The 10,713-nt window shown below is 38.1% G+C and overlaps 1 protein-coding gene across 1 annotated transcript; it reads right to left on the bottom strand.

Moving 5' to 3' along the window:
• Positions 1-746: 746 nt before the first annotated feature.
• LOC113238839 (TELO2-interacting protein 1 homolog) lies at positions 747-9,793 on the bottom strand (the record flags this gene model as incomplete). Its single annotated transcript, XM_026475683.1, has 7 exons — positions 9,566-9,793; positions 8,594-8,764; positions 8,046-8,273; positions 6,902-7,044; positions 5,750-5,845; positions 3,269-3,578; positions 747-1,044 (listed from the first exon to the last, which is right to left on the bottom strand). Coding segments are annotated over exons 1-7 (1,325 nt in total), but the record flags the coding sequence as incomplete, so codon positions are not given.
• Positions 9,794-10,713: the final 920 nt, after the last annotated feature.

Here is a 10,713-nt window from a genome sequence, read left to right as displayed (position 1 = left end):
TCATGTTGCATCGTGTAATAATAAATAAATAAATAAATAAATAAATACCCCGTTTTCAATAAACGGATTAACTTTAGAGTTGTACATAAAAAAAAAACAAATCTGAATTTGCATTGAAATTTCTCTTTTTACAACCTGTGTACCTAATTCGTAGTTAAATAAAGGCCTTTCTAGATACACGCGTTTTCCCTACCGCTGTGGGTAGCGGAATCCGAGTAGGTACGCGGTATTCCCAGCGCGGTATACCCGCGTCCCGCGGCGAAACTTATTCGTAAAGCAAGTGATAAGCCTACTACTATACTACTACTATACTGCCTACCTGGGCTTTATACCGGTTTTGCTCTAGCCGCGGAACTTCATAGAAATACCCAGCGGCATACCGGTATTAGTAGGACCACGAGAAAACAGCGGTATAGAAACATCAGCTCATACCGCCGCTGGTGGCGCGGGAAGTATTTTTATCTATTAGTACACTCTTTCAACAGGGTTCATGATTTTTTTAAATATGTGAAGTAAATCACTGCTTTTGCGAAATATATATTTCTGGATCCGAAAAATTATTTAAAAATTGTATGGCCAATAAAAATGAAATACCAGCGCCATCTATTGATTAACGACGTCCATCTTCGTGGATTTAAAGCGAAAACGTTCACATGATTAGCCCGTGCCCACAGCGGTAGGGAATATCACTTACATCTAAACAGGCCTTAACGCACTGTTATGAAGAAACAAATCTTATTACTTACTTAACAGCTCGATTTCTAATAAAATCCTTCGACACTCCAGCCATAACCACCAGTAAGTCCAGCGCCTTCTTCAACACCACCACATCGCTCCCCTCCACTTTACTCACCAGCGGTGCCCAGCTTTGATGCACTAAAGGCAACAACTCGTCTTCATGCTGCACCAGTATTGGCAAACCACTTGTGAATATTTGCAATGCAAGAATCGTTTCTTCCCGATGTTTTGAAGACATGAAATTGATGCAGCGCTTTAGGACTGTTATTGTTACCTTTATGTGTTGAGGGAGGGGTGGCTTTTCTTCTGTGAATAAATAAATTAATGGTAGTAAATGTCGGTACGCTTCGTCTCAGATTCGAATACCGACCATCAACAAATCGACCCCTCCTACGTAAAGTATCGTATGTCGAATTGCCAAGTTTATGGATTCTTATGTGGGATAAAGCGGCAGATATTCAAACCATATTTGTATTGCAAAAACGAGCGATTCGTTCTGTGTACCGTCTAGGCTCTCGGGTTTCTCTCAGAGAAAAGTTTAAGGGACTGGTATTATGACTGTGGCATTACAATACATTTACTCATACATTTAAGTACAAATACACATAATTCCAACAATAAAGACATCCATAATATTAACCTTAGAGCTAAGTCCAAACTTAACTTATGGTACCACGATTTCGTTTAACCAAGGTAAACAACTCTTTTATGGGGAACTGTATACGTTTTTACAATAAGATTCCGGGGCATATATTAAGATTATCATTTTCTATTTTTAAAAACTACATTAAAAATATTTTGATTGAAAAGTCATATTACATCAATTTTGTAGATAGATAAACATGTATGGAAAGACGACACGGCTCCAGAATCCACACAAATTTGATTCAAAGTGTATTCTATAGCATTTAAGTTTATTTGAAAAGAGCAATCCCTAAAGTTTCTTGCTCGTTCTTCTCAGGGAAATCAGCGTAGTGAACGAGCAGTAGCTTAATGCAATGTAATGTAAATGTGACGTTTTTAAGTGTAAATTTATTTTATCTATGGAATAAATGATCTTTGACTTTACAGGGGAGCGTTTTAAAGTTTTGGAATTCACTGAAATGAACATAACACGTGAGGTTAGCATTTCTCAGTTTTATTCTGCAAAGTTCGTTACTCACATAGAGTATTGTAAAATCCTAGATATCTAGGATCTAGAGAATTCAGAATTTTAAAACGCTCCCCTGTAAACTTGGCAATTTCGACATACGATAATTTACGTAGGAGGGGTCGAAATATTAGAATACTCAACAGCACGTCAAGCTGTACAATTTTGTTCGAACATTGCCTCCAGTGCAACGGAACAAGATCCTCAATGTGTAGCTTAATGTGCTTCCGTCTGCACATACAAGTGATACCCTGAACGGGCGTAGCAAAGGTACATTTATAATTTAAATACAATTTAAACTTGTGCGTAATTAGTTAAAATAGATATTATATTAATTTTCTTATAATTATTATCGTCTTTATTCCTATTTTGGCCGCTGGCTTACTAGTATCGACATAATTTTTTATTCATACACATTTTAATAATGACAGGCGAATTTGATTATCTATAGTCTGTCTTTTTTGAAGATAGAGTAAAACGGCATTTGCAGGGTTGCCAGTTTTCATAAAAATTTAAATAGTCTTGTAGTTATTGTCGACAGTTTTATCGATATATTGTGAAAGTAGGTAAATTTGCCAAAAATGTCTGAATTGAGAATGTTAATACGTTCTAATCATTGACTTACAATTATATGGACGTCGAGTCCGCGCTAAAAAGTGTCCGCACTTGTAAGTCGCTAAAATCGTATACAGAGCGCCAAACTCCGCTTTAGTCTTCATTTGTTCGACTAACAGCGTGATACTGCGATGACATTACAATTTAAATTTGAATAGGTTGACTTGGGACATTTTTTTCGTGGTTTTTGTATTAGACCCGTCGTCCATTTATTTGTAAGTCAATGGTTCTAATGATTACTAATTGCGTTATTGCCTTCTTTATTCCAATTTTGACCGTTGAAGAGATATAATTCTAAATGTAGTGGATATCTCCAAATTAATTTATGCCCAGTAGTTGAACGAATTCAAATGAAACAAGTTCGGCTTTTATTGCATAAGCTTAACCAACATTCAATCAACTGTCGATAGAATATTTATCGACTGCAATCACTAATTTAATTAATTCATTCATTCATTAGCTGCTTACAAGCGGGCAACACTTTTGCGCTATGAACTGTCATTTTACTACCATCTTCAAAATAGACACACTATAGTCTGCAAAAGCGGCGTGCGCATTGTGTGACGCTGCAGTTGCGCTTCCAATATTGTATGAAAATCAGTTGTGATGCGGTTTCAGCGCAACAGTGGCGCCACTGCAGTGCTTCTATAAGCGCCTAATTTAAAGGCGCCCTAAATTTAAAATTACTTAAATGATGCCTAGCCGGGCATTGAATAGAAAACCTTGTCTAAGCATTTTTCACAAACAAAACTATTAATAGTTTACCTGTAACTCTATCATCATAATCTAAAACATCGTCTTCTTTCTTCTTCAAATCTTCTTTGTACATTTCTTCTATACTCTTCCCGCTCTCTTTCTCCATTTCCTCATTACTCAACAACCTTTCCGTTTCTTCCTGACTCTCGATGTACTCTAAGGCGTATTTGAATATATCTAAATGTTCATTAGGAGTTTCGGGTTTTGAGCGTAGTGGTGGAGGGAACCATTTTCGAATGCACTCGATGAATGTCAGGAACACTTGTAAGTACGCTTGGAGATCACGCTGGTGGTATTTATCACAGCTTTGGACTAGGACCTGAAAGAATAATTATTTGTTATGTAAGGCTGCAAACTTATTGTATGACGCGAGGGCTTGTAATGAAACCTGAGCAAGCGAATGATGCTAAGATTTGATTCAAACATAGAATCCTGAGCATAGCGAGGATTTCAAGACACGAGACGCAAAACAACTTTGCTGCCGAGCGAAACACAACTTTTCACCTCACTATAGCTAAGGTCGATGAAAGAAAAACAGTTGACCTATAACAAATCAGTTTTATTCATTCATACATGAAAAATAAATTAATAAACAAAATTAGTTATCGTTGTCAATTGAAAATCAACAATAATGAGAATAAAATATACTAACGGATTTATATTAAGTACATAAATAATGTACGACAAATCGCGTAGTTGAACGTGTCATATATTTATGTTTTCGATGACAAATCGAAAGAAAAAGTTAGACGCTTTAGTAACAGCAGAGCTCCTTGTGAAAGAGTTCGTCCTGCCGCCAAGCAGTAATGTCAGCATTACTGTGTTCCGGTTTTGAAGGGTAAGGGTGCTGGTGAAATTACAGGCATATGGGACTTGTCAACTTACGTCTCAGGGTGATGGGTGCAGTGGTAGTGCCCCCCAGATCTTTGCAATTTAAAACTCTGAGTGGCACTGTAACTGTTATGGGCAGGTTTGTAGCTTACCAACAGGCGCACGACTTGTTTGTCCCGTCTCTTGATGGGTTAAAAAAAAAGATACACCAACAGTCCATCATTAAGTTCGAATTTCAAAAATTTTTCCACTCTAGCGTGGAAAAAATGCATTCTAATGAGAAAGAAAGCCTTTATGAGCTAGTTTCACCTCGAAAAGTTTGTTGTCGTTTTGTTTTGTTCTGTAAAGTTGTTTGTTACAAATCGCACTCGCAATGATTAAGGAGGACATTAAAATTGACCCTAAATAACTACCACCACGTTTAAAATACTGACTGACTTATTATAGTCTGTTTCTGTATAAGGGATACAGAAACAGTAAACAAATCGGTTTGGTTAAAATTCTAAAGCAATCACTCAATAAATAGAATAAATAACACTTCACGTATATTTTGAAGATTTGGACTGAATATCTCATCACTATTTCCAACAATTTTCATCTGAATAACAACTTAAAATCGTATTTGAAAAATGTTGGTCCACATGTGAGGTTATTTTTCAAATGAAGAAATATAGATTATCTATGGTAGCATAGCACTGGACGAAAAAAAATCATCCAGTTCATTCAATGAAAGTTTTTGCAATCTTTTAGTAACTCGAATATTTCAATCACAATCGAACAAGTATCTAAGTGTAAGTATTTGAAGGAAGATTTATATATATTTATTATGATTTGGACATTTTAAATTTACTTTTATAGATCATGTAAGAAAAAAGACATACTAATCCTGTGTATGAAAATATCATCACTCAGTATCGAATTATATTATTTTTTGTTAGGAATCAACAGCGAAATGGCAACAAAGACTGTTATTCCAACTCATTCAATTAAACAAATCGATTCATTAAATTAATTAATTGATTCATATTTGGCAGTACAACTGGCTATCACTAATTGTTTATGGTCGAGTCAGTGACGTGTTTGTCTTAGGCCGGACGCCCAATGACGGGATGGCAAGGGATTTTTAGACGACGAAGAGTAATGTACCTTAAGATTGTGACATTATAGTTGCAACTTCAATGATAATGATCGTAGCTGCAAAAAAAGCTGCGGTATGCTTCGGGGGATGCCGAGCCGGTAATCTGCGGAATGCCTAGGCAGCCTCGGGGACGCTTAGGCAGCCTTCGGGATGCATCGGAAGGCCGAGTGAGACTATGCGGGTAAACGGGGCGAGGGGAGGCACGCATGGCAAGGCTGATCTGAGGAGAGACCAGGCGCAAGCACGATGTCGCGACGGAATGCTTCAGCTTGCCTAAGGACGCTTATGCATGCTCAACGACGCCACATCGTACCTAGGGATACCGCGGCATAATTGCCATCAGTATGCGCTTGCATGTAGGGATGCCGAAGGCTCCCCTGCCGAGTCATTCCGTCAGTGGGCGCCGGACCTTAACCTGCTCTTTCTTAACGACGTCCTTAATTTAGTGAAATAAATATTATAAAAATCATTTTATAACAAATATTTTAGTTTCGGTAATGGGGGTATAGAAGCAAACTTACGTTTTCCACAATACCGTAGAGGCAATCCAGTATACTGGAATCACTGTATTCCATCACGACTGACAATATTTGTAACGCCGATTTGCTGTTCCAAGCCTGAAAGCAGTATTAAGATTTCAAATGCAATGTGGTCAATTAAAAAGTCATTTACTTCATGTTATCAATCTCTTGGCCTCCAACACTGTTCTAACTTCTATGTTGCTTGTTGCCAATCGGCTATCCGAAGCTCACACAGATCTTTGTGGATTTTGTCGATCCAGCGATATCTAGGAGGTCCAACCGGCCTTCTGCCAGTCGATTGCCCCATATATGCTCTCTCGTCGATCTTCACCCATCGTCTCGACGTGGCCAAGCCAGCGAAGTCAGGCTGATTTGGTCTCTCCCGTGATGTTAGTTTACCAGATCCTCGTTCTCTAGATTTTTTTCCTTATCCGAATGTTACAATGCTATACAACTTATAATAACAATGTCAAGGGATAATATAATCGTCACTAATACAAACAGTAATAATGGAAACAAAAAACAGTAACATAACCACAAAATATAAATAAACACGAAATTTTATTGACATACAACGACGTTTTTTATTTAAACAGCTTTTTTGACGTAACGCCATGTGCGAGAAATGTATGTAAGATTTTTCTTCACTCAGCCGGGTATCTTTAGAGCTACTAGCGGCTGACAAGAGATGTCGCTTTATTAATTGCAATATTTATTTGTAAAAAGCCCTTTAAATCAAAAACAAAGATATTTTTAGTTATCATTGATACAAAGATCGAATGAACAGAAAGAAAATTTCCTTCGTTTCGTCGGGATTCGAACTAGCACCTGTCTGCCAGACAGGGGTTAACCGCTCTCCCAACTGAGCTATGGAACGAACCAGCAGACCTTAGGAATTTTTCTGTGCTTGCTGCAGATCTTTGTTTTTGGTTTTTAACGACTTTTTGCCGTAGCCATCTGTGAGAAATCCATACAAGTTTTTCTTCGTACCCATAAGATCTTTGTGATTTAAAGCTCCGAGTGGCACAGCAACTGTTATGGATAGGCGTATCTCTTCCCACCAGGCGCACGACTTCGTCCCGTCACTTGGTATAATAATAAAGAAAGGACAATACTAGCTTTAAAAATCGGTTAATTAGGTTTGTGTGTTACCTTTTTCAGTCTCAAAGTAACTTGATTGGTAAAGTAGTCAGCATTGCACCTTATGAGATCTGCCACTGAGTTGTGCCCGCAAGCTATCGCGATGTCGTTGATGGCCTTTAGCCCTGCTAAGTGCAGCATTTCGTATTTGCAGCCTGTGAATATAACATATTGGTAAATGATCATTTTGCCTGTACTTATGTGACGATGTTGACCTCCTTCATCATCTACCAAAATTGTCTATTAGGGAGTGTTTTATATTAATTGTACTTTTTATCGAGTTCTTAGCTTTTCGCGATCGTTGTACATAATTCAACTATTTTTCCGGATTTAAATCGCGTATTTTTGTTTTTTCATACCAACCTACGTTTCGGGCTCTTTACAGGTCCCGTGTTGTTGACTGAGGGGGAATAGTCATCAACCAGTTATATCTAATATTAATGAAATACCTTATATTTCAACTTTACAAAGAAACTTTCCAATTTACGCTACATTATGTTTTGCAAATTATTTTAACAATATGAATTTTCTATTAAATTCAAGTTATTATTAATTCATAATGGAAATTAGAATAAATTAAAACATATTAATTAGTACTGCGATTTAAATCCGGAAAAATAGTTTCATTTCCTATGTACATACTTTTTACATCATTTTATTTGTTACATTTTTTCATATCTCCTTTTAAACTTTTTTTTAATATTAAGTAACGAGACGAACAGGTCGTGTGTCTGGTGGTAAGCTACACGCCTGTCCATAATCTGTAAAGACCTGAGAGGCACTGCCACTACGCCCTTCACGTTGAGACTTAAGTTGCCAATAACTGCTTGGCGGCAGAAATAGGTAAGGTGGCAGTATTTGCCTGGACGAACTTTTTCACAAGGAGCTCTATTCCTCCTAGTATTTCAAGTTTATATCTGGCAGAAAACATGAGACAGGTTAATTATTTTTTTTTTTTGGGAAAAGTACCAAGCTCCATACTAATTCGGTACAAGTATTTTAGAACAAACTATCAAAAACGACGAAAAAATGTTTAGGGGCCCTTTTAGCAAAACTATGATCATGTTGGTTGAAACGTTATTGCTTATCAGCATCCTCCTTTTCTTTTCTTTTTAATCATGTAAATCAAGTCCAAACTGGTCTGTCGATAACGCACCTACTCTCTCTAACACCAGACACAAAGTCCTCAACAAAAACGGTTGGTAGTCCTCCTTCAGCCTCCTCGCCATGATACCGACTCCCTCCGTGAGCAAGCAGGACAGCACCATGTTCTTCTGCGCCGCCGCAGAAGTTGGGCACGTGGAAGGGTCAGCGGAGGACGGCGCGCGGGGGACGAGGTAGCTTATGGCCGTGTACCGAGTCTCTACTGCGCCTTCGTACAGATCTAACAAAAAAATTATAGAAGCGTAAAAGTAGCCGTTAGTGACCATCAGCGCCATCTGTCGAAATTAGTCAAAACTATTGATTGATTTGTCGATCGATGATTCTGGATATGAAATAATAAATCGAACAAGATGGCGTTATCTGCGGCATAAGAACGGGTCCAACTAAGCTTAGTTGGTATAGCGCCTGGCATTAGATTTTTTCTGAGTATTCGATCTTTGTATTAATAATTAAAATAAACTAGTTGAGTAATTTCACAAAAAATAATGGAATATCAATTCAATAAAAATTTAAATTAATAATCTTTTACAAGGTGCTTACCAGGAACGCTGTCCTTAGTCCATGCTCTAGGATTATAAATACGAACATCAAGTGTGTCGTCACTCGTGAGCGGCGTTTCCCCACTACCCACTTCGAGTGGCAGGTACCACATGTTCTCTTCTATGTATGTGTTGAGAATCCGCTTTGCCACGCTGAGTGGGGCGTTTGGAGCTAGAATGAGATTTCGTCAGTATATATAATAAATACATCAAGAAGGTCGTCAAGTTATACAGTTTCCGTGTATTCGGATTTAAAAAGTCCATGGTAGTTAGGATTAGGATTTTCCAGGTTGGTGCTACATATGATATAGCACAAGAATATAGTCTGACTTTAATGCAGCTTTTCTTCAGAAAAGTAGAAAACACAACGTTGCCCCCGTACATATAATTAAGACAACTTTTGCATCTCGACAATGAAAAAAACAATCGAGTAATATTTGTAACTAGACGAATAAAGTGCTGCATGTGTACCCGCTAAGTGCCTATGAGTGTAGAATTGAGAGAACTAAATGGTTGAAATAAAAAAATATAATGAAGTTGAAAATCTTTTGCGACTCTCGGGGTCGTATTCCAGAACTCTACTCAATACTCAAGTCAGGACTTGAGTATTGCAGTGAGCACTGAAAATCATACTCAAGTCTTTGCCATTAGGGTCGTATTTCCAGTTTTTCTGTTTCAGCTTGAAATCATTCTCAAGTCTGCTCAAATCCTGACTTGAGCATTGAGTAGAGTTCTAGAATACGACTCTCGGTCTAAGTAATCACCTACTCTCAAACACACACACACAAACACACAGTAAAATATATACTATTTACAAAGAGCAACCCTTACAGAGTCTTACTCATTCGTCTCGTGGGAATCTGCCTCACGAACGAGTAGTAGTGTTTAACCAATTGGATGATATCAAGTATAGTTTGTGTAGCTATGAAACATTTTCAGTTTGGATTTGTGCGTTAGACGTTGAGACCCTCACCCGAGCCCATCCAATTCATGACGTAAGCGATCTCGCAGTCTCGCTGCTGCTGGAACATCTCCATGAGCCGATCGAGCATGAGCTCGGCTGACTCCGCGTCGCCGATCAGCCGGCAGATGTCTTGCAGCCGTTGCTCACACTGCGGAGTGTCCAGGTGACGCAGTTTGCACCATGGAGATGTGATCGGGGGTGGAGATGTCACGTCTGAGGGAAATCTTAATAATTAGTATGACGGGGATGTGGGAAGAGATTTACTGAGAGTCGCAATTTACTGAAGTGGTTTTAAGTTCCGTATTGTTAAAGTCCATAAAGGTGCAGTATTAAAGAAGCTATTCAGCGGTTCGAAAGGATTGGTCGGGAAGGTCATTCGCTGAGGAAAAATTTCACAAAATCGTACAACGTCATCTATTGGAAAAAGTTGGAATCTTTTCGCAAATCAAGCATTCGTGATTTTTATCAATGCACTTTATACAGTATGATTTCTTTAACTGCGGTAAGTAATATAAGTAATGCTGGGAAACTGTCTTAGGAACCATTAGGTTTTGGGAAAACCAATTTGACATTGTCTATTTTTTTTATCAAGCGTGACTTGTCCTCAAAAATGAATAAAATAGATTTTTTTTAATGCTGATCGATTAAATTCTTTGTAAGAGCGTTTGCGCCCTGCATCCGATTCGTAAGTTCCGAATCCGAAACTATACAAATCCATAAAACTCGGACCCAGTTCGGATGTCGCTTCGTCCGACCCCAATCCGAGAAAATACGAATATCGCTTGTACACTTAGAGATAAAATGATACTTCTGACACCTGTGACATTTCGGACCGTCATTTCTCGGATTCGGAATACGAATCGGAAGTAAGCGGCGTTTGCGCACACCCTAAGCATTAAAAAATCGACGCAGCAGAAGTGATCAAATTTAATAAAATGTTTTTTTTTTCTAAAAATAATCATTTTCATGTACGGTCAACAACGCAGCAAGCCGAATATCGTCTCCAGTGCAATGGAACAAGATCTGTCAATATGTAGTCGTCTGTACATGAAAATTATTTTTTTAGTATCTAGTAACGTGACAAGCAAGTCCTGTGCATGGTGGTAAACAACACACATAATATTACAGTGTTTAACTGTTGCTTTGTTCGTCATGGA

The sequence above is a fragment of the Hyposmocoma kahamanoa genome, unplaced genomic scaffold (assembly GCF_003589595.1).
Source record: "Hyposmocoma kahamanoa isolate Upper Pololo Valley unplaced genomic scaffold, ASM358959v1 98444, whole genome shotgun sequence".
NCBI lineage: Eukaryota > Metazoa > Arthropoda > Insecta > Lepidoptera > Cosmopterigidae > Hyposmocoma > Hyposmocoma kahamanoa.
Note: the sequence above shows the minus strand (reverse complement) of the source record. Positions and strands in the feature narration are given on the sequence as shown.